The following is a 25581-nucleotide window of genomic DNA, read 5'->3' as shown; positions in this document are numbered from 1 at the left end:
GAGAGCAGACAAGGAATAGTTCAAGGGATCATCACAGCTTCTCCCTTCATGCATCCCCCCTTGAAATGCGTTTTGCACGCTCAGTAAGTGTTTCACACGCTTTGCGTGCTGACTACCGGCCCCTTGAATTAAATCCTAGCTTCGCCACTGATGTTACACTTAGTTAACAGGAAATTTTTTACTGTGCCCTTTCCCATTTCAGGCAGAAAGCAAAAGAGCGGATGCAGACAAGGAACGATTCAAAGAAACGTCGGAGCTTCCGCTATTCAAAATTTTTCTCTCCCCCCCTCTCCGTTAACAGGCAGAGAACGTAAGAGTAGGAGCAGGCAAGGAACGATTCGAAGAAAACGTCGGAGCCAACGTGCTTTGCAGGAGGGGGAAAACTCCCCTTAAAATATGGAGTGCCTTTCGCGCGCTCATTATTAAGTTTTTCGCACACTTCGCGTGCTCACTACCACCCCCTAAAATGAAATCCTAGCAAAGCCACTGATTCTGGACTTAGTTACCGGGAATTTTTTTGCTCTGCCCCCCCCCCCCTCCATAACAGGCAGAGGACGTACGACGTATTAAGATGAGCGATAGCAGATAAGGAACAATCAAAAGTTACGTCGGACCTTCCGCCCTTCTCGCGGGGGAGGGGGGGTACACTCCCCTCCCTGCACCCCCCCCCCCCCCGAACGCCCTTCCCGTGCTCACTACTGCCCCCTAAACTGAAATCCTAGTTATGCCACTAATTCTAGACGGAATTACTGGGAAATATTTGGCTCTGCCCCCTCCCCCTCTGATAGCAGGCACCTGTTACACCGCTGCAACAAGGCGCCTTAAACCACTCGACCGCGGCACCCGATGATGGGGGAAAAAAGTCGGTCTCGCGGGCCTTCGGTCTCGCGGGCCTTTTGGCCTCGCGGGCTGTCACCATCTCTAGGGTAGCGATTCAGATTCGGAAACAATGGTTAACATAAGAAATCCAAATCAGGTTCCTTAAGGCCCTGTGACTGAACTTGAAATCCCGGCCCTCACTCGGCTTTTTGCGAATAGTCTTTTTTTCCAGTCGGTAGGTACGTGATATAAATATCACAACAGACACAGGGCCTTGTTTAAAGGCTAGGGGAAGACTGAAACCATTGGAAACAAGTTCGTTGGTGTGAAAACTGAAAAATAAAGAGCAAAATGCTCAATGGAAGTTTGAGAATTATTTGACAAAGAAGAAGTTAATGGGCATGTGAATCGTGTTGAGAATGCTGACTTATATGGAGTGCCGCTACGGAGTGCCTTTCATTGGCAATGGAACCAAAATTTGTTGTGTCACACATGAACAACACCCTCCCCCTTTCCCCTTTTGACACCAAAGATAACCCCAAAACATCTCATTTTGCACATTATCATGCTTGGGCAAACGCTTTGTGCATGAGATATTGAGTAGAAACTGTATTACATGATCCCAAATAAAAAGAAAATAATCCACAAATAAACTTAATGAGACAATGCAAGTAGAAAATGCACGAAAATAGGGTAGTTGTTTATGTGTGACACAGGTCCCATGGTAACCGTTGGAAAAAATATACTTTGATAAAACATTCAACAAGTCCTTTCGTGAACTGCTATGTTTACAAAGAGTAGCGACTGATCCAATCAACCTCAACTACATGGAAAATCCATCAACGTCATAGTTTTGCCTCCAGGATATTTTCATCCTGTGCTTTTGTAAACAAATAGTAGCATAGATTATGAATTGTCACGAAAATGATGAATGAACGTACGAGTATACATTGTATCTCGAAAATAATTGTACAAACATGCACGTTAGATGTTGATGATGTTGCTGACTTTCCATAGATGTGGTTGATCGCATCAATCCAAACTCTTTGAAAGACGGGGCCCTCGTCTTGGACCCTACATTACATTGTCCTTACCTGTGTGACCAACGGCGTAAGTAACGCAGCGGCCGATTTGCCTATGCAGCGGATGGCAAACCGAAGGCACCTGCAGTATCTCTCGATGACCCTGATGTCCGCCTGGTACTTGGTGCACGTCTCGGACAAGACGGGCCAGATCTCTTGGAGGACGACGAGGCAAGGGTGGACCTGACCGTTGGTGATGCGGGGGTTGGTGTGTCTGGGAGGGAAGAGAAGAGAACGAAAAAAGGACAGAGAAAGAGAAGTTAAACAAGGAAACTGACAATCATACGTGAGCACTGACTGTTTCAATAATTCTCACTGTCTTCCTCTCTGAGTACAGACCACCTTCTGGCCACCGCCTGGGCCCCGTTGCATGAAAGTTACTATCATAGCTACTTTGCCATTAAATGGCAACTTCCACAATGTTAAAGAGAAATGCCAGTAGTTGCAGTAAACACTGATTTCATGAGAAAGTCTGTAAAACCAGGCTTAATTGTCAGTATATCATCGAGGATCTAGATCTGGTACAGTTACATAAACTGAACTTTGTGATATCTTGAAATATACGCTGAAAAATTTTCACGCTGAAAAATTTTCACACTGAAGATCACCAACACAGATAAGCGCACGTGGGACAGTGTATTATTATTGCTTTGAATGTCGGCCCGACGCTTGACCCGAATCCTGTGCTTATTTGCTAATTTCTCAGCAATTACACAATTTCTTCCGGAATCCTTTGGCACATATTTTTTATTTATACAAACAGACACATTGGTGGTCATTTCATTGGATTCTGTACGAACTCATTTTGATATCGTTACCACAACTGGCATTTATCTTTAAACAGCTATCAGAATCAAGGATTTCAGGGAAGTTACCTTGGGATTGCAAAGTTACTATAATAGTTAAAGGGATGGTCCGGGCTGAAAGTATTTATATCTTAATATATAGAGTAGAATTCACTGAGCAAAATGCTGAAAATTTCATGAAAATTGGATAACAAATAATAAAGTTATGGAGGTTTAAAGTTTAGCAATATTTTGTGAAAACAGTCGTCATGAATATTCATTAGGTGGGCTGATGATGTCACATCTCCACTTTCCGTTTTCTTATGTTATGACATAAAATCATTTTTTTTTCATTATTTCATACTTGTGTGAATAATATGTCTCCCTTATAATGAAATAAATTGCAGCAATAAATATCTAATGCACTAAATCAGTTGTCAATCCAATTTTTCTAGTTCTTAAAGGAAAAAAATTGAATAAACCTTATTTCATATAATACAATACAAAAGAACAAGTGGAGATGTGACATCATCAGCCCACCTAATGAATATTCATGACGACTGTTTTTACCAAATATTGCTAAACTTTAAAATTCAATAACTTTGTTATTTATTATCCGATTTTGATGAAATTTCCGGCATTTTGCTCAGTGAATTCTACTCTATTTATTAAGCTATACATTGTTTCAGCCCGGACCATCCCTTTAAACTTTCATGCAACGGGGCTCACGAGGGTATTTCATGAAGATGTTGGTCAGTTATGAACAACTTCGCGCATGGCCAGTGACCCTTTCTTGCACGATATGATAATCAGTATGTAACCTTATACAATAAGGACCAACTTGACTGAACCATATAGTAGTAAACAATGCTAATTCCACATGTTCAGGGAGAAATTAATTGTCGTTTCCCTTGACAATGAATAGAAAATTAGAATATTTCATATAATAAAATACAAAAGAAATAGTGAGTGGATTACGTCATCAGTCTCCTCATTTGCATACAGACCAGGATGTGCATACATGTATAACTGTTTTGTGAAATTAAGCGATACTTTAAAATGTCATTACTTTCTTATTTTACATTCGATTTTGATTAAATTTTCAGTGTTATGCTCGTTGGATTTTTCTCTTTTTATTAAAATCAACATTTTGTTGGGGTGGACTTGTCCTTTATCAAAGAACCCAAGAAAACATTCCAGTTGTGCGTAAAGTCATGAGTAACTTTACAAACAGCTGAAGCACCATCCCGTTGCCAGGAGCTGGCAGTTGCGATATAGTGGATGAACACCCTACTCTTTGACGAATAGTGTATTGGTTTTAACGTGCAAAGGTTGTGACTCTCCTACACACAGGAATGACATTTGCTTCCTTCCTGATGGACTGAGTGTTTTCCAACTGCATTGACACCTGCACTGAATACGGAGGTGAAGCACACTAACACACAAAGCTAGTAACGCTTGTTTTGTTGGACTTGCTTCAGCATGGGCAGGACTAGAACCAACACACGATGAGAAGTCCAAGTTTCATGAAATAGATCTATTTACTTTCAATGTTATGAAAGCATTTCAAAAACTTAACCTTGATAAAGATTTCAATGTTGATACAAAATGGTCAAAGTTCACTGACCCTAAATGAACTTTGACCTTGACTTTTGACCTGCAAATCATGCCAGATGACCAGTGACACTTGTGTCCAGGTTTCATGAAATAGATCCATAAACTTTGTTAGTTTATGTATGATGACATTTAAAAAAATTAGCCTTCGTTAAGATTTTGATGCTGATACCCCCAAAATAGTCGCCGTACATCGACCCTAAATGACCTTTGAACTTGGTCATGTGGCCTGAACCTCTCAATACGAGATGATCAGTGATCCTTGAATACCCCTGTGTCCTCGTTTAATGAAAAAAGGTCAGATACATGTACTTTTCAAGTTATAACATATCAAAAACAATTTAACCTTGATTAAGATTTTGATGTTGATTCCCCCTGCATGTTCTACTAAGTTCATTGATCCTAAATGACCTTTGACCTTGGTCATGTGATCTGAAACTCTTGCAAGATTTCATTTAATATTTCCTCAAGATATCAGATAAAAATAATAAAATAATCAAATTAGACAGAGAATAACATTGCATAAATAATAATTGCTCATCAAACAAATTAAAGAAAATGAGGAGGGAAATGGCCAAAAGGAAAACACATTGTGATAGGCCAACCCATAGGGTATTCAAGTGATACTTGAATACCCTTATGTCTAAGTTAATAAATATGAAAAAGGTCCATAAACTTTTCAAGTTATTTCAAGTAATTTAAAAAACTTAAACCTAGTTAAGATTTCAAAGTTTTTAACGACGCCACCGCCATCGTCTCACTCTGCCATGCAGGCAAGACAAACATAGAAATTAACATTAACAATTCAATATGTCAGTATATCTTTCTCCAACAAACAAATCCATAAAATCAAGCCGCTCTAGACACATTAAAAGCAAAAAATAATCCACCTTATATAAAGAAGGAAAAATTTCATTTCTCAAGAATTCATGGGAGTCATAAAAGAGGATTATTTTTTTGTTGTTGAATCATTTTCATTTTTGAAAAACGAACAAAACATAAAAATGGTTTACGTGTATTCTCTTACGTTGATAAGGAAATGTTTTACGTTGGGACCTACGTAACTTCCTGGGTAATACGTACGTCATTAATAATTGCCGACGTGTTAGGACATCAATTCTACAAATTCCCTAAATGGAAAGGTGTGACATGCCAAGTTTTTGGTATTAAAATCATTCATGCTAAGTTTTTAAAGTTTGACTTTCACAGGAATATGGTAATAATAAAAATTGTACATTTATACTGCGCAATTTCTATATGTACATGTATATACTCAACTGCGCAATTATTACCCCAGCTATAGCCGTGCTGCCTAGAGGCGCTCTGGCATTCAAGGAATTTCTTCCTGCAGGGTACTCATTTATAATGTTGTAACCCGCACCCGTTGCGGTATGGGTTAACCTGCCGGTATGCCCCTGATCGCGGGTTGCGTGCCGGGCCGAGTTTATTCTCAAACCCGCAGACCGTCATACGAAAAAAAGGGAGAAGTAACGCTGCATAATACAAACATTAACAATGAAAATTGAGTTAGAATCATGTGCTTCTTACGTGCCGGATTCTTTTAGAGACGTAGATATTTCCTTTTAAAAAATGCCGGCGTATTTTTGTCTTGTGAACAGTGAACAGGACTGAGACAGTTCGACATAATACATCCGAGTTGCTCTTTCAAAGGAGCGCCAGTGCAGCGCAGTCAGAGAAAGGAATGTTTTACGACTGGGAGAGGGGGAGAGAGAGAGAGAGAGGGGAGGGGATGTGTTCGGAGAATGTAAACAGAAGCCAGAATACATTGCGTAATCATGTCTGGCAAGGAGCTGATAGGCCACGTGGCAGAGAAAGAAATGCTTTATGACTTGGAGTGGGGCGAGTCTAGCCTGTTTCCACGGCAACGCTCGCTGTTTGAGCTCGAGGGATTTGCGGTGCACGGCAGTGAGACAGTTGTTTGCTTATTGGATTACCAAATTAGGTCATGACCTGATAGAGCGTGCCGTCAGGTCAGAGTGTTAGCTGCCCATTTTTGAAGACATGCTAAGCTGGTCTAGTCTAGTGGCTACCTAACCCTCCTTTTCGTTATTTCATATATTTTCTGATGAAAACTGAAGCCCCCGCACCCTGAATGCCCAGATCTCTTAATTTTCCGATGTACAATTGATTGAAAGTCTTTAAGATTTCTGAAGATGTAAATTTGGATTGCAATGGATTGCAAGTTTCTTTCAAATACCTCTCTCTTGACCGATCGATCGAGAGAGATAAAAAATAAATAAAAGCCTAGCTAAGCTAGCTAAGCACTAGTAACACGAGCTGTTTACGTAAGTTCATGGGCGCCCTCATGCACGTTTGTATTAGTTTACAAAGAATTGGAAGAAATACAAAAACAGAAGGAAATATTATGGAGATATACAGACAAAATTGACTGTATCATTATCCTGGTATTTATTTCAATTTTGATTACTTTATAGACGAGGTCCCATAGAATTTAATATTGTAATTATGATTGTTGTGAGTCGCCGTGTCGACCGACCTGGAATGAAAAACAACATAGCCGATCTTTGCTGGGCAGCCTGGGCTAGCTAGCGCACGCTGAGCTGCGGCTCCAATCAGAGGAGTTAATTGCGTAATGCTTTCAATTTCGAGATCAGAGCGGACCCATTTCGTGGTACAAAGTCACCCCAAAAAATATTTTCTCTCCGAAATAAAAGGTCAAATGCAAATTGTAAGTAAATTCACTCTAGGCTAGGTTAGTAGTTGGCATATATTTTCCTGATTTGAGCCTGTATAGTGTGGGGATTGCAGAAATAATATTTTTCATTTTTCAAAGATAAATTGACTTGCGGGTTAAAACCTGACGGGTCAGCGGGTCCCGCTTGCAAATTATTGGATTATACGGGACGGTACGGTTCGGGTGTTCACTTGCGGGTTACAACATTACTCATTTACCTCACCTGGTTTGAGTGCAGCACAATGTGGGTAGATTTCTCGCTGAAGGAAAATATGTCATGGCTGGATATTGAACCCGCATCCCTCAGATTGAAAAACGAGAGTCATAACCACTAGACCACGACACCCCACACAGATTATGCAATCAGAATTTTTTTTTTTTTTATAGGGCAGATAAGAACAAGAACTTGCAAAATTTCCTGTGTTTGAAAGTGTTGTCATTATATTTACATGCCTCATTTTCAGGTTATGGGAATTTTCTGGAAAAAAAAAAATATTTTGGCAAACCAATCCAGTATCCCTTTTCAGGTTCTAGTGATTTCTCATTCAACATGTCTTAAAAGCATTCACTTATTATCGTTGAAAGTACAATGAAAATAGTCACTAGTAACAGGAAAGAAGCAGAATTAGTATGTAAGCTCACAACAAGACGTATCAAGACTTTTTTTGTTATAAGTCTTGAGCAACACTGTTGCTGACCGAATACACAGTTCCCAGGAACCTGGTTCTGAAGCTAAGCAATGATCGTATGTCAGAATGCTCAATGCAATACAGCAGCAGTGTTGACTTTGTGACATTTGAAGATCAACTATTTCTTTTTGTTTTTCATTTACCCTTTGTATTTACAATACAATGATCCATCGCCGCCATTTTCATTGTCGGAAAAGCGGCACTTACATCTCGCTTCCGCTACACAGGCAAGATAAAACTAGGGGGGGGGGGGGTTTCAAGACAAGGATGTATGGGTGCCCCCCATATCTACATGTATAAAACACTTTGAATGAATATAGGCTTTCAAGATGTTGGAGTCACTGGCTTGCCATACATTTTTTGTTATAATGATCTGGGGACCATTTCATTGAACTTTTTTATAATAACAAATCTGCAATAACAGTTTAAAGCTACTGAAACCATTTGATTTGATTGGCTAGTAGTAAACTTGTTATAGAAAATGTGCATTTCTTATTATAACAAGTGTTTATGAAACAGGGCCCTGAGCAGTCACAATTCTTTTTCAGGTGGTGTCCACCGGGGTGCATTCTTGGTAAATTGCCAGTTCGTCTATTGCTAACTTGTCCACCTACCGCATGGTCTACCTTCATTAAGTCTAATGCCATTCCGTCCATCAACATTTCGTCTAACAACCATTTGGTCCAATGACCATTTGGTCCAATCATCGCTTCATCTAATCACCAATTCGTCTATGACCATTTCGTCTCATAACCAGTTGGTCTAATACCCATTTTCTTGTCTTTTATTCCCCCAATTAACACTAAGTCCAATTAGACCAAATAGTATATGGACTAAATGGCTATTGGACCAACTCATTATTAGACGAAATGGCAATTAGACCAAGTAGATAGGTAGACAAACTGATGGTAGACCAAATGATAGCAGTCGAGGTGATAATTGGACGAATCGGTATTAGACCGATTGAAAATAAACCTGATCTCTCAATGACTACTTACCTGAATATAGTTGCTAGCCTATCAAGCCAGATCACGGGGTCGGTTGATGAGCCTTGTTTGGTTGATGTCTCACCTTTCACGATCTGAACAAGAAAAGATTAAAATCCCTAAATAAATGAATTACTATACAGGGGAGGGGGTGTTTCACAAAGATTTAAGTATGACTTAGGGTCTTTTCATACGTGAATCTTGAATCATCATTGTAATGATGATTGCAATTCATCTATAGAATCATCGGACCTTTCACACGCTCACTCGAAAACTGTGATTTGAATTCGAATTCCCGAGCGAAGGCGGTATGTGTCCTTGGTGACTTGTCAATCAAAGCACGGCATCACAAATACAAACTACGATGACCGCATGACAATTGTATTATCTATGGAAGTGCTTGAATGGTCACGTACATGTAAGCTCTGCGCCCAAAAAGATGTTTTGGAGGTCAAGCCTTTCACAGTGAGTGAAACTTAACTGGAATTCACCTCCAGAGTAGAATCTGAATTTGTGATTGTGATTAACGTTCATGATTCTAATCATGTGCTAGTTTGGTTTCACACGTGCTAAAAATCGGCATTAACCTTATTTTTCACTGGAATCAAAATTCAAGTTACAAATTTTTTTACCATGTGAAAGGGCAGTTAGAGTCGTACTTCAATTTCAGTTGTTTGAGGTACATAACTCATCACCGCTTTGGTCAGATCATGCACAAGGGACACGCACTACCGCATATCCATCAATCATTACATGTTTAACATCATGTATGCGTTGGCGTTTAACCAGGACTCTCTAAGGGTGTGTTCAATGTCCGTTTCCAAATTTAAACGGCAACATGGATCACGATTGAAAATGTGATTACGAATCGCAGATATACTGAGAAACAAAGGGTGTGTTCAACATCCACTATTCCCGGTCGTAAAAGTAAACTTCTTTCAAATCACGATTCGGAGGAAAACTTAAACGTAAAAAAAGATGCGTTTGTAAACGCGATCAGCTCAAATTTACGACCTTGAGCATCGCGAATGCAACATTAAACACAATTGCGTTTTGAAGCGTCTTTGAATTTGCTCTCGCAGTGGAAGCCTACACAAGCAGGTGCCAGAATTGACCTTTCTTGTGATTGGTCAAACGGAGCAATAAAGCTGCGCTAACAAAAGCAGGAAATTTAAACACGATCAACATATAAACGGCTTTATATTTTCAACACTGAACGGTGCATCGCCGATCGTATTGGAGATCGGTGTTTGGGAATTGAGTTTTCAATCATGATTTATGTTGCTGTTTAAATTCAAAGATCAACATTGAACACATCCTAAGTCACCCTTATCTCTTTATGAAACATCCCCCTGGTGGGTGTTTTCATAAAGCTGTTTGTAAGTTATGAATGACTTTGTGCATGACTGGGTGACCATTTCTTGCACTAAATGATATATCCACATGTACATGTAGCTGACACAGCCGGGGGGATACCGAGCAAACGTACTTCAAAAAAAATTTGGTATCGCAATTTTTTCCAATGTACTTTGTTTTTTGTTTTTTCTTATGTACATTGTATTTCTTTGTTTTTCGACTTTTCGTTTTTGAATGTGTTTTCCATGGAAATTGATGCAGACTTAATTCTGATCATAAACAAGACAAAATTAATCAAGTTTAATAAGTAAAAGTATAAATAATGGTACATTCATGACTTTTGGCGAAATACACAATTTGCATTGGATTTGTATGAGAATTCATGTTTTTTAGCAGTTTTGGGTCTGAAATCCACTTACAAAATGTTGCGTAATTTCGGAACCGCGTACCTGGGGGTCGCAACTTTGGTCTCAAAAGTTGCGCAAGACTTGCAAGTAAAAAGTCAGCGGGAGACGCGCTCAAGAAATTTTGCGCAGCGGATTTATCGTGAAAAATGTTAAGGGGGGGCTGAATCAGCCCCCCCCCCTCTTTTTTAGGGTTAAGCATGACTCTCTTATTCACCCTTATCTCTTTTTGAGACATCCCCCGGTGGGTGTATTCATAAAGCTGTTTGTAAGTTATGAATGACTTTATGCATGACTGGTGACCATTTCTTGCACTAAATGATGTATGCGTATGTAGCTGACTTGACATCCGAGAACATGTTCTAGCTCTGCATTATCAAGTTGTTCATAACTTCACAAACTGCTCTATGAAACCCCTACCAGGGGCCGTTGCAGAAAGCATTGCAATCAAATGGAACTATGAAAACCAAAATGAATTTTGAGATTTTCGTTGAGCTTTAAAAAGTATATCCTAAGCTTTAAGTGTGTGTCCATCGCTTTTTAAGCAAAATGAAAAGGCGCTAAATCAAATGTCTATTGGATTGGATTGGGTTTAAAATGATACATAACTTGTCAAATTTCAGCAACAATAACCCTCACAGGTACTAGATTTAATGCAGAAGAAATTCAGAGAGAGCTTCACAAAATAACTCGAAAACAAGGTTTGAATTTTGAAATTTAGATTAGTTTGGAACGAGTTTGTCATTTCTAGTGTATGTTTAAATGATAGCTTTACTGAAAGAGTGATCAAGTTATTATCAGTGGTAAGTTTCCAGCTTGTATTATTACTTATATGTTATGGATATAATTAGTTTTATGTTATGTTTTATATGGTCGTAAGATATTTTGAAATAAAATTATTTGATAAAGAAAAAAAAAGGTTTCTAGCTACCATTATAAGCTACTGAAATGAGGCGATCTGATTGGTTGAGAGAAAATTTGTCATCAACTTCTAGCACATAAAAATAATAGCAAACAGGGACCATGGGCCCGCAACAAAAAGCTTAGCAATGATTGTAGAACGTTTTCCATTGACCACGATGTACAATCAATCGTGAAAATAGAGTGTACGATTAATCGCTAACCTTGTTATTACGGGACCCATGTTTCATAAACCCGATATCAATGGTAACTTCAGGCTATTGATGGGTTGAGCAGAAAGTTGTCATTATTTTTTTTTTCTTTTCAGAACAAGATTTGGGGTTCCTAACCCACCCACCTGTGACAGTGACGTGACTTGGACCAGGACTAATCTTTTCAGACCATCTTGAACCTTGTCTAAGGGCATCCTAGTCAGCACCAAGGCTGTACCTACATTTACATGAAAGAAAAAAAAAGATAATTGATATATATCTTAAATTGTAATTTTGTGAATGTACTTACTTCTTTCATTTCATGTTTGTTGTATCCCTTGCATTTGACAGCCTGGGTTATCCTAAAAAGTCTTCTCTCTCTCATTTGCATTCTCACTTTTTTATCAAGCAAGAAATCACCATTTACAACTTTTGCTTGTTTAGGAGACACTCTTTCTTTCTTTTTCGCTTGTTTTCCCCTTGTTTTTTCTTCTCTCAATCTATATTAACCTACCCCCCCACACATCACACATGCTAATAAGACCGGCCTACCCTTTCTGATATTCCAAATGCCGAATCTCCCGTCGATTTGAAGGCATCGACATCAAGGGCTTTATCTAGAAGACACTATCTCTCTTTTCTTTTTCTCTTGCCTCCTTGTCTTTACTCTCAAATCACCCCTCCCCCATGCAGCCCAGCTACCCTTAATGATTCCTGATGCTTAGTGTCCCGACAGATTGAAGGCATCAACAGCCTGGGCTGTATTTAGAAGACACTCTCTCTTTCTGCTCTCTCAGTTTTTTTTTCTCAATTGCCCCCCCCCCCCGCAGATTATCAACACATACTGCCAGCCTACCCTTTATAATTCCTAATGTCAAGTGTCCCGACAGATTGAAGGCATCGACGTCCTTGGCTATATTTAGGAGGCACTCTCTCTGTGTTTTTTCTCAATCGCCCCCCCCCCCGCAGATTATCTACACATACTGCCAGTCACCCTTAATAATTCCTTACGCTGAATCTCTCAGTTTATTTTTTCTCAATCACCACCACCCGACAGATTATCAACACGTACTGCCAGCCTACCCTTTATGATTCCTAACGCCGAGTCTCCCGTCAGATTGAAGGCATCGACGGCCTGGGCTATATTCAGGAGACACTCTAAATGCCCCTGTAAGTGGTCTTGGCACTGTGAGCAGATACTCTGTATCGACTGGCCGGAAACTGAAGCTAGATCCTCATCCCGAAGACCAGTCATAAGAAAGTTCAGCACAGGATCTATATGAAGTAGGAGAGAGAGCAGATGAAAAAAAAGTTTATAGTTGCTCGGTCTCTAAGAAGCTAGTCTAACACCAGAAGTGCTGAACTCATTTGCAGAGCTGCTAACGTTAAACAGGAACATTTGAGTATTCTTTAAGCCGCAAGTTGGCACTTGGCACAACACACACATATGTATGACTGAAAATTTAGAAATCAGTATTTCGCTTCAAACCATCAGTATTCTCATTTTTCAGGCTACGGCAACGGGGCTCAGCAGTCAATCGAAATCCAGGTTACTGTAGTAGTTGCCATAATGGCAAAGTTACAACAGTTGTAACTCTTTATGAAACAAGCCCTTGGACTTTTATTTTGATAATGTTAACAGTTGGCCTTGGTATTTGTCCAAAGAACCGTTTTAAAGTGGAACGTCGTGGCCCGGTGGATTAGTCTCAAGACTTTGAAACAGAGGGCCGTCGGTTCAAATCCCAGCCATGGCGTAATTTCCTTCAGCAAGGAATTCATCCAGTGTGCTGCACTCGACCCAGGTGAGGTAAATGGGTATCGGCAGGATGTAATTCCTCAAGAAGCTGTGTGCATCTGAATAGGTAGCCTAGCTTAGCCGGGTAATAATAATAGCAGGGCCCGCTGGGAGAACAGTTTTCGGAACTGAAGTGGCTACCCTGGGTAAATATACGGTTATGCATATGTACTCACCAAGATAGTCAGGATGTTTCTCGATCCATTCCGCAAGCTCTCCTAGAATCCTTGTGCTCGTGTACCTGACTGCTTTATGTGTTCCTTCTGGAAGGCTGATGATGGCTTGCATTACTTGAGGGACTACTGCTGTTTCATCTCTGTATCCAAGATAAATACCAATTGTAGTAAAATGTATGAGAGTTAAATAAAAAAGATGTGACAAGTGATTTTTGGAGGAAATGTGAAACTGCTGTGAAACAGACAAATAAATCAAGGCATTATTTTTCATTTTATCATGTGATATGTGAAAGTATTAAGACATTTTTTCCTCATCATGTGAAAAAGGTTATTTCTCTACCTGGACAATCAGCAATTTCTTGTATTCTGTGCATTGTCCGTTTACAGTTTCACGACACTCTTGGTGAATAAATGTCTACTTCGTTTGAAATTCATCAATATCAATTTTAGAGCTGATACTTTACTTTGGTGGCAGTAACAATATTCATTATATTTCTGCAAAATTTGTAACTTTTAACGCAACAATGCAATTTACTTACGGGAGGACGTTCTTCGCAACCGAACTCATGATGAAGAGGGCAGCCTCCGTCACTTCCCATGATGCACCTTGCTGGCTGGCCAGATTGTGAAACATCTGGGGAGAAACACAACATGTGCAATATAGAAAATGCCCATTAAATTCCTGTTTAGGCACATTCTAAAATCGACATCACTCTGTGACTATAGCTTATTAAGAGTACATCAATGATAACAGACTACAATGCAGACCTGCCAACCTCTAGGAATGAAAAACTGTATTCTGTGATTTAAAAAAGTGTATTTTTCCCAAAAAAAGTGTATTTCATAATAAAATGCTTGGCGCACTCGCTCATCGCGGCGTTCAAGCTGCATGCAAGCTAAAATGTGCACTGCTCTTGCAGATGAAAAAAAAAACATTAAAACATGTATATCTTCACACTGGTTTTAACAAAATGGTTTTAACAAAATGATTGGCAAAAAAAGTTACCTGAAATTACATTGATCTATTAACCATATTTGTGTACGTTTTATGAAACAGAGACATATAGAGATTATTTTTCTCAATAAATTACGATTTAGTAAAAAAATAAAATAAAAAAAAAAACGTACTGCCGTATTTTGGTTGCAAAAACGTACTAAATACGGCTAAAACGTACTGGTTGGCAGGTCTGATAATGATACCGGGAAAAATTACACTGGGGCTGGGGTGATTTATCCCCTGGAAACTCAAAGAGGGAGCCCTGGAAAAAAATCACCCCCATTTGTTGCAATGTTAAAGGAAAATAAAACCTTGGGAACAAGATAGCTTGTGTGAAAACAGAAAAATCAAAGAAACAGATCAACGAAAGTTTGAAAAAAATCGGACAAATAATGAGAAAGTTATGAGCATTTGAATATTGCGATCACTTATGCTATGGAGATCCTCCTATTGGCAATGCGACAAAGATGTGTGATGTCACTTGTGAACAACTCTCCCAGTACTTTTGTATATATTTCACATAAACTGCCTCTTTCATCACATCTATCAATATTAATGTATTCTTTCTGTACGAGGGCATGCAATACAAATTTTTAAAGAATACATTATGGATAAAGATTTTGTATCACCATGAGAAAATAGAGATATTTTGCGGGTATTTTATAATCCACCAAAGGGAAAGTTGTTCACATGACGCATTGCCAATGTGAGGATATCCATAGCATTAGTGATTGCAATATTCAAATGCTCATAACTTTCTCATTATTTGTCTGATTTTTCTCAAATATTCTTTGATTTTTTAGGGTTAGGTTCAGAGGTAAGGTTCAGGATAGGGTATAGTGTTAAACCAAAAAAGAAGCTTAGTCCTTTAGTGTGTTGAATTTACTGCAGAGCAATTGTCGCCGGAGCAAGCTTTGATGCACAGGTTATTATTGTTTTTCCTCCAACATTCTGCTTGTAGTAATGCTCATTAATGAATGCGTGCTTTTATCACAGTCCCTTCAAAAATAGGTGCTTGCTTCTGAGGTAACATTACATCATTACAGGCAAATAATTAATTTTCAATTTTCGTGGGCTTCATTTCACAGCTCTTACATGTACTTCCTGAATCTGCAATGTTGGATAAGCTTTAAAGGGGAATGCCTTTGGAACATGTGGACTTGTGTGGAAACATAAAAATCAAAGAATAAGCAGTAAATTCAACACACTAAAGGAATAAGCTTCTTCTTGGTTCAACACTATACCATATCCTGAACCTAACCCTAAAATAAAACCCTATTGGAACCCTAACCCTATATCTTAATCAATGGATGAAATCTGCATACGTCTGAACCGTGGTTTCAATTCAGCTTTTGTTTTGGGGGAAATTATATGGCCTTCAACTTCTTTTCAACCTGCTAAGGCCGAGTACTTACTTGTGCAAAACAGGAGGAAGAACCAACGATGAAGATGACATCTTTGATTAGTTCTGAAACCCTTACTCTGAAGTCACCAAAGTCGTCAGATTCGTCGGGAATTCCTTCCTGTAAAGAGATCAGAATAATGGCAATTAAATACAAATACCTGCCAATTAGGGTATATGGTAAGAGATTCATTGTCTTCTGAGCTCGGAGCACCCGTTAGGTTTTAAGGGGAGCCTTTCAGGAATGATTTTTCACTGTTATAAGCTACTGAAATCCTTGCATCTGATTGGCTCGGAATTCGGCAGTCAGTGAAAATTCACCGACAAATTTCTACAGGAAACACTCCCATTTGTAAACTCCTTGGGGCCCGTTGCAGAAAGAGTTGCAATCAATCGCAACTCTAAAAATCATGCCTAACTTGATTTTCAACCAATCAACAGCGCGCATTTGGGACTTGCAATTCATTTTTTGGCTTGCGTTTAATCGCAACTCTTTCTGCAACGGGCCCCTGTTATGATATTGATCCAACTTACATGATCTAGATTTACATAACACCTAGATAGATCCTTGTGATTTGATATCGTTCATTCAGCCCATTTTGCAATGACGTCATCAACCGTGCAATTTTTAATCCATTCATCGTGCAACGTTGGATCCATACGATTTTGTCCATTGAACTCGCGCACCGAGACTGCAGCTCATGCACCAGCAGTGCGCATGTTGCGATGACGTTACAATCAACAGACCGAACTCGCACTGCATGAGCATGTTTTGCATCGAAATTCATGAATTTCATATGAAAAAAAAATCATTTTTTAGGTGTCATATAAAACAATAATGTTTTTTCATTCGTGCAATGGACAGAATACTTCATTCGGTGAAAGATGAAGTACCTTATGAAGTATTCTGTCCATTGCACTCACAAACATTCATTATTTGTATACTATTTGACAATGCACACTGAGTAAGTGTAAATTGCCTTTGAATGTCAGGGCCCAGTCTTACAAAGAATTACGATCGATCCGATCAACCTCAAGTATATGGACATCCATCAATGACATAATTTTTTCTTAAGGAAATTTGCACAATGTCCTTTGAAAACAAAAAAGAAGCATACTGAATTGTCAAGAAAACAGTGAATGTATGAATATACATCATATCTATAAAATATTTTGAACAAACATGTATTTTGGATGTTGACATTGCTGGCTTTCCATAGCTGTGGTTGATTGGATCAGTCGTTATTCTTCGTAAAAAGGCCAAGATCTGCATAAAAACAATCTCATTATAATATTGATCCAACTTACATGATCTGAGTCTATTTGACAATGCACACTTAGCGAGTGTATAAGCCTTTCTATGTGAGGTCTGTACATCTCGGTAAGCTCCCTGCTATCTCTCTTGTAGATAATCTCCGAGAGGCGGTACCAGAAATTAAACGTGATCTCCGCGACCTCACTCTGCGGGTGGCCGACGCAGGTCAACACGGCATCAAGGGTGCGTAGGTCACCGAATCCCTGGGAGAGAAAGAAGTATCAGTAAATCAAAAAAGTTAGAAACGACCATGAAGTATAACAATTTTTACCAAATACTCCAGGCTGAAAACCATTTCAATTCAATTTAAAAATGGTTTGTTGAAGTACACAGTAGAATTAGAAATGACAACATGGTCGTGGTATCACAATTTTCAAAAAGCAAAATAATGTGTAGGAAAAGTGGAAACTACACCATCTGAGCATGATAATAAATGATTATTAGATTTAGTGGGTGTTACACCAAGTGTAGTGAACACCAAGTGTAGTTTCCACAAAGTGTAGTGTAAAACAAGTGTAGTGAACTCCAAGTGTAATGTAAAACCAAATGTAGTTTGGACCCACTGGAAATTAGACAAAAGCAATAATGGAACTATCCGAGAAGAACATGTAGACCACCTTCTGGAGACTAAATGAAAGTAAACAGATTCGTTTATACCTGGTTTGGACTCTCGACCATCATTTCCATGAAAGCTTCTGCTAGCTCAGTGAATATTCTACAGTAATTGATGCACCTACAAAAACAGACAAAACAAAACAAACTAAGTCCTTGCACGAACAAATTTCACAGATATAGAAAAGAGTTTGAGGCTCCATTTCTTGAAGACATACAATTATGGGAAATATGTCCATTATGGTATTAAACTAACATGGTAACAGGATTCAGCAGGTAATCAAGATTTGGAAAGACAATTCTGTAGAAAGCAACAAAGATCTCACAGGAGGGTTTAAAGGGTTAAACAGCCCCCCCCCCCTGCTATTATGTATGAGGCATTTCAAATGACCAAAATAACAAGATAAATATTAATTCAAGAGAATTTATGAACAAAAATTGAAATATCTATATTCATTTATCTATTTTTCATAGCAGCATGAATGCACCACTTCACAAGGCCGGTTGCGCCGCAAGTTGCATGAGCCGCTTATTGAGAACGCCTGAGCTAGAACCTACTTGTCGACATCGTCTTCTGCAACCGCCATTGTGTATGCCTCAGGAAGTAGGTTGATCCCTTGATAGAGGACCTTTGCTAGCGGCAGATGCTCCTCTACATCCTCCATACTATAGAGGGCGGCACATAGACAGTCGCTTGTTGCCTCGTGAAGCATCGATGGCGTGTCTGGCTTTTTCTATTGACAAGACATTCAGAATTTTTAACATTTAACTGTACTGGTTCTTTATTTTATTGCTTTCTTCTGCATTCATATAATTCCTGTAATAAGTTATTCATAACATAACAAACACAGTAAGAATGTTCATCAGTAAAATTGTATCTGATTTATATTACTTTGTATTATGTTTTGAATGGAAATGGAATAAAGAATTGAATTGAATTGATATGGTAATGATTTTATTGGCATATGTATAAGAGATTAAGTATACAAGAGATATGATTACAGACAAAAATTATCTACTGCCAAATAACAATTTACAATTTGCAGGACTATTATCGTAAGCAGATTGCTAGAAAAAATGAAAACCCCAAAAGAAAACTTGTTAGATTATATGTAACTAATACATTTATAAAGCACAATAAGTGACTTTGATTTTTTGTATTACATGTATATGGTTAGTCAGATAAGGGCAGCATAATTTCTTTAGGCCTTATTATTGTTATGTAAAGGTGGGAAATTATAATTGATCTGATTTCTTTTCAATTCATCTAATGCCACTTCGTCCTATTGCCAACTCGTCTATTAAGTGGTATATCATCAGTTCATCCACTATCCACATGGTCTAATTGCCGATTCGTCCACTCACCATTTTGTCTAATATCCAGTTGGTCCAATAGTCCATATACCAGTTGGTCTAATTGGACCAAGTGTTCATTGTACAAAATGAATGAAAATGAAATGGATATTAGACCAACTGGCTATGAGGCGAAATGGTGATTAGACGAAGTGATGATTGGACCGAATGGTTATTGGACCAAATGGTTGTGGACGAAATGTTGATGGATGGAATGGCATTAGATTAAATGAAGGTAGACCATGAGGTGAGTGGACGAGTTGGCAGTAGACAAACTGGCAATTCATAATTGATCTTACCAGTATTTCAAAGAGTAGTGTTATTATCTTGCTCTGGGACATCTCTTCACTAGGACACACGCGGATGTAGAACCAGCTCGCTAGACACTTGAAGATCTTCCCAAGTAATCTCTGGTCGTTGAGGTAATTCTCTGAACATGCAGTCTGCAATTAAGAAACAAAATGATGTTAAGGGTAAAAAAAAAGGAATTGTAGAAAACAATCATTTCATGAGAAAGCTTTTAAAATAAAGGTTGAATACCACAATATTATCATAGATCTAGATCTGGTGCATTGAAATCAACTCATCTTTGTGGAAATGATGAAATCTTAGCTGAAAATCAATCATTCTGATGATAACTAACACAAAAAGGCATATGTGGGACAGTGTATTAATATTGCTTCGAAACATACCTGACATTTTATGGAATTTCATGCTTATTTCTCAGCAATTACCCTTTTTTTCCAGAGCCATTTGGCACATATTTTTTATTTATAGATCTACACAAAAACTTGGATGGTCATTTTATTGGATTCTGTTCGAACTCATTTTGAGATCCTTGAAGGTAAATTCCAGTTGTGGGAACGATCTCAAAATGACTTTTTACAGAATTTAATATAATGATCACCAAAGTGTCTGTTTGTATGAATAAAAAATATGTGCCAAAGGATTCTGGAAGAAATTGTGTAATTGCTGAGAAATAAGCAAAATAAGCGCAGATTTGGTCACTTCCGTCGCGTCTTTATTCCAGCAATAACAATACACTGTCCCACGTGTGCCTATCTGTGTTGGCGATCTTCAGTTTGATCGATTTTTAGCTAGATATTATGATTTCACAAAGTTAACTTTATGTAACTGTACCAGATCTAGATCCACGATGATATATCAATACTTTACCTTGGTTTTACAGACTTTCTCACGAAATCAGTGTTTTACTGCAACTACGTTCATTTAGCTTTAACTTTAAAGATTAACTCTCATACTGGTAACAGAAAATAAAAATGATCACAAAAACTGAACATATAAAAACTATAAATAAATGATTTTGCCAAACAATTTTCAGGAAAATGTACAAATAACAGAGAATTAACAAATGATGATCAGAAAAATCACTGAAAAAAGCCCATCTGTTTGAATTGTAATCCCACATGTTGTTTCCTGTGTTAACTAAACCAGGAAAAAAAAAAATTGGTAAGTAAATTAATATTATTTCTGGCAAGCCTGAATTATCTTAATTATACTTCGTTGTTCGAAAAAAGCATTCTGGAATATGATAAACATTTCAAGATTGCTTAACAAAACAAATTTGTCCACTGCGAAGAAATCGGTGCACACGTCCCACTGGGACCTGAAGACCAGCACGGGATGCACGTGTCTTTGCCTTGGTTCGGGCCTTGGCAACTTACCAGCAGATCAATGACAGTGCCGGCAGCCTCGCCAAGCTCTCCCCTGAACTCTTCTCTTCTGTTGAGGCCCAGTCTTAGTGAATGGCTGTCCACTTCTTCGGGTAACACCGTCAGAAGCTCAATCAGTAGAGGGATGTGTAAAGCGTTGGAGCTGTAGAACCTGCAGAGTGTTGGTTCAAAAGGCAACAGAAAAAGAAACTTTATTTGCTGTAGCCAGCAAATGAAGTTATTACCACCAAATCCTTGTTTATTTGTCGACTTTATTCCAACAATTGTTTGCATTGTTTTGTTTGTAACCCTATCCAATAGGTATGAATATCAAATATTGTGATTGTATGTGCTTGGAAAATCAAGAAACACATAAAAAAAATTTTAAAGAAATTCAAAGCCCGCATGTCTTCATTAGGCACTTGGGGGGAATTAAATGTACATGTACCTGTGAATGAGAAAAGACGCTGAGTTCTTCCACTGCGTCATCTGTAAGGCCAGGTCAGCCAGGGCAAGACAAAGCTGCGTTGTGATCACGTGAAACTTCGGGTCACTCATCATCTGAAGATGATTAATCAACGAGTCTCTCAAATTCTCGTGAGATTCCATCGGCAACTCGTGAAATGAATACTGGATCTGAAATGGATATAAATATTTTTTGATAAAAAGGAGCAATTATACATTTTACATACCTTCCATATTCTACTATTTTATATTCTTGATGAGGTGTAGGCCTACAGAATTGAACAGTGGAGTAGTTTGGGTATTGTCTGGTAATGATATCAACAGATCTCTCAAATTTACACAAGATTTTAACTTGTGAAAAGGAATACTGGATCTGTAAGTTGGGGGCAAGAATTTTTCTCATTATCTCTTTTACACAAGGTATGGGAACTTAAATTTTTAGTCATTTGTTTTTGTATGATGATATCCTAGTCAAAAAACTTTCTCAAATTCTCTTTGAGTTTCCCTTGAGTTGATATCCTGTGAAAAGAATTCAGATTTCAAAAGCATAAAATTGTTTGATTATCATTTAGTAAAATGCATTTATCATGCTACCTTTTATAGAAATTATGTGTAGTATGTAAATGGAGTAGCATTAATTTCATTTTTTTATTCATTCATTCATTTTATTTACATGTATTTATGTGTTTGAACATATTTATTAAAAAAAAGAATGAAAAAATAAAAAACATGAGCAGCAGCTGTTAAAAAAAATACATTCATCATAACTGGGGGGTGTTTCACAAAGATTTAAGTATGACTAACAATCGCACTTAAATGCTGACGCGTACATGATATGCAATGCGCAATCTTATTAATACGCAGTAGTGCGCATCCTGTTGGCATGATCTGACCAATGTGGTCATGCCTTGTATAACGCATGCAACTAGGCGTTTAATTACGACTCTAAGTCATAATTAAATCTTTGTGAAACACCACCCTGATCAACTGCAATTAAATGTTAGGGCCCTGGTGGGTATTTCATATTTAAGTTAAGAGCGACTTTAAGAACAACTGGTGATCCTTCCTTGTGGTAAATGATATTCACCAATAAATGTTCATTGGTGATTATTTAGCACGTAAGAAAGGATCACCAATCGTTCTTAAAGCCGCTGTTTACGAACAGCTTTATGAAACACCCTCCTGGTAATGTTACACAAAGCTTAGCAACCGATTTTAGTGCTGATTCTTACGACTGATTATATTGATCACTATGTGCAATCAATCATAGGTAAACAGTAGGATCAATCCCAAAGCTTTGTGTTAACGGCCCCTTGTCTTCAGACTCACCTTGGTTCTCATAGTCTGGGCAGCAAAGTAGCAGGTTTCAACGTCCCTCTTCAGCTGCAATAACTGATCTGAGATCTCCCATGAAAACAACTGAAAGGTTTATAGAAAGAATAAAAATGGACAGGTCAGGTCTATAAGGAAAAGAAGCTAATATGTATTATTGAGCAGTGAGAGTCTCATAAATTTCAAAAAGACAAGAAATAGTTATAAGAACAAAAAACATAGGTCTACAAGGAAAGGAAAATAATTCAATAGTGGATCTTCAAGAGACCAAAGTCAGCACTGACATGTTTTTAGGTTAGAAATCATTTTCTTTTTTTTTTGGGGGGGGGGCTAATTTTGTACTTGCTTTAGAGCAATCGCTGAATTTTGTATGATATTTCCTGAATTTGAAGGGCTAATTTGTTTGTGCAAGCATTTAAAATGCAATTTAATGCAAATATCATTATTCCTTCCAATGTAGAATATTGATTTTCTTTATTCTTGAAATTGAAATAATTTTTGTGGCAGATCTTTGCAAAAATCTTAAAAAGCTCCAAAGCATCTCATTTGTAGGATTTCAGGGGTGATTTGGGCTGTGAAAAGGGCTATATTGAAAAGGGCAAAATCACCCTCGTGCATTTTCTCCATTTGAAGTTGTCATTATCAAACAATTAACCATAGATCTAGTTAATTTAAAGTCACCCAGGGCTGTTCTTATCATCTTTGGAACCAATACCATAATCTGATAATCACCCCCATCAAAAATCTTAATCTTAACGGTCAAGTCCACCCTAGAAAAATGTTGATTTGAATCAATAGAGAAAAATCAAACTAGCATAACGCTGAAAATTCATTAAAATCGGATGTAAAATAAGAAAGTTATGACATTTTAAAGTTTCCCTTATTTTTCATAAAACAGTGATATGCACAACTCAGTGACATGCAAAAGAGACAGTCGATGATGTCCCTCACTCACTGTTTCTTTTGTTTTTCACTGTTTGAATTATACAATATTTCATTTTTTACAGATTTGACAATAACGACCAACTTGACTGAACTATATATTAAACAATGCTAATTCCACATGTTCAGGGAGGAAATAATAGTTTTTTCACTTGACAATGAGGAGAAAATGAGAATATTTCATATTTCATAAAAATACAAAAGAAATAGAGTGGATGACGTCATCAGTTTTCTCATTTGCATACCAACCAAGATGTGCATAACTGTTTAGCGAAATTAAGCGAAACTTTAAAATGTCCTAACTTTCTTATTTTACATCTGAGTTTGATGCTAGTTTTGCTTGTTGGATTTTTCTCTTTTTATTCAAATCCACTTTTTGTTGGGGTGGACTTGTCCTTTAAGTTAAACTTGTTGGTGTGCATACATGCCCCCCCCCCCCACCCTTCATAATCAAACTCTGATTACAACAACTGATAAAGCAACCTCAAAATTACCTGGTGGAGTAACTTTCTTTAAGATACATGTAAGGTTTCTAGTAAGTTAAAGGTTTCCTTGATTTACAAAAAAACTATCAAAACTTCTGCAAATTTTGTTACCTTGTGACGGTGTGTGTCAGTTCGAGAAAAACCTGAACTTCTCAACATGAATGCAAACTCGAAATTAAGCAGGTGGAAGTCTTCAAACAAGTAAAATGTGAAAGCAACCAATATTTGGATTATTGACCTTCATCAGGGGAGCGTTTCATCAATATTTTCATCCGACAAGTTGTCAGATCTGACATCTTTCCATGATTTTGATTGGCAGAGAGGCACTGTTCCTATGGTAACTGTCGGATAAAATGGGACTTGTCGGATAAAACGTCCGACAAGTCCTTTCATGAAACGCCCCCCTGATGTTCAAATTACCTTGTTTGCTTGACTTCTTTTATAACGCTTGCCTTTGCAAAACAAGTATTGTGCATAAATTATTTTTATTTCACTTTCTCAGTTCAGCTGATCGCACTTCTTAAGTCTCAAGGCTTTAGCCGATCGCCATAAAGTTAGAATTTTTAGATCACGATACCAGCGCAACGAAACCCTGGCCTTGATCATGTTGACCAACTAAACTTTAAAGTTTATCATTATGATTCCGATGCGCAATATTGACTTTAGGATCTTGCCTTAATTTTGTTTGAAATTTATGATTTTGGTTTATTTGTATTAAAATATATGACTATGAAGTGAACTGTTTTTGTTTGTGAGTGAACGAATTATATTTTTCGGGTTTTTTTGTCGAATTTTGAAAAGTAAACACTGAAAATTTTGCACAAATTCCACATCACTGCCATCACATCACATCAGTTAGTTAATTATCTAACGTTAGGATAGATCTATTCTGTTTTATGCCGTCATCAGACCATCAAACATGACAACAGTCAAATACCAATGAATTACCATATTCATGACTGATGAGATATGCACGCACAATCACTCTCACACAGACACAGTCCTCAGTCCTCACATCCCACAATCACCTTCATAATTCATTGAATTGAGTGGGGGTTAAAAAAAAGGGAACAATATAAATTTACCGATCTCTGAAATTCTTGCAACCACATTGAGGCTCTCTCTTTTTCTGCTGCATCTGGATTGTGATACAATGCATGGATGGCAGCTGCCACTGTATCTACTGGCGGTGCAGAATCCATGATTTTAGGAGTTTATATCATCAGGATACAGCGCAAAACAGTCAAGACACTCGACCTTCCGATTTGGGTTTTCAAACTTTTCACAGTCGGATATATGTTCACGTGCAGTATTCCGGTTATCATATATAACGTACATGCATGCACACACACGTCAAAGGGCAGAGGCTTGGCTTGCTCGGATCGTTCGGATCCAGATTTCTGCGCTGCTTGTTATGGTACGCCGTGGAGGGCAGGGGGCTGAGGGGTGGGGGTCTCACGCAGTAGCGTAC

The 25581-nt window shown here is 38.0% G+C and overlaps 1 protein-coding gene across 1 annotated transcript; it reads right to left on the bottom strand.

Annotated features, from left to right (window-relative positions):
* Nucleotides 1–1030: 1030 nt before the first annotated feature.
* LOC129283107 (transportin-3-like) lies at nucleotides 1031–25526 on the bottom strand. The gene is made up of 15 exons (XM_054918945.2): nucleotides 25196–25526; nucleotides 22681–22770; nucleotides 21335–21522; nucleotides 20899–21058; nucleotides 19513–19656; nucleotides 18419–18594; nucleotides 17906–17981; nucleotides 17242–17451; nucleotides 15947–16054; nucleotides 14074–14168; nucleotides 13535–13674; nucleotides 12647–12838; nucleotides 11710–11801; nucleotides 8704–8786; nucleotides 1031–2115 (listed from the first exon to the last, which is right to left on the bottom strand). The coding sequence occupies exons 1-15, from the start codon at nucleotides 25310–25312 to the stop codon at nucleotides 1899–1901; spliced, it is 2088 nt and encodes a 695-aa protein (XP_054774920.2). The 5' UTR covers nucleotides 25313–25526; the 3' UTR covers nucleotides 1031–1898.
* Nucleotides 25527–25581: the final 55 nt, after the last annotated feature.

Source organism: Lytechinus pictus, chromosome 19, assembly GCF_037042905.1.
Source record: "Lytechinus pictus isolate F3 Inbred chromosome 19, Lp3.0, whole genome shotgun sequence".
NCBI lineage: Eukaryota > Metazoa > Echinodermata > Echinoidea > Temnopleuroida > Toxopneustidae > Lytechinus > Lytechinus pictus.
The sequence above is the reverse complement of the archived record's forward strand: the minus strand, read 5'-3'. Positions and strand labels throughout refer to the sequence as shown.

Bases quoted from the DNA above. Each gene is read 5' to 3' on its own strand.
- LOC129283107 (XM_054918945.2), bottom strand. From the start codon at position 25,312: ATGGATTCTGCACCGCCAGTAGATACAGTGGCAGCTGCCATCCATGCA. The intron at 21,523-22,680 runs GTGAGTCTGAAG...TATCCATTTCAG, and splicing joins CCCAGACTATGAGAACCAAG to ATCCAGTATTCATTTCACGA. The intron at 16,055-17,241 runs GTAAGTTGGATC...ATCTCTTTACAG, and splicing joins GTCAAATAGACTCAGATCAT to GAAGGAATTCCCGACGAATC.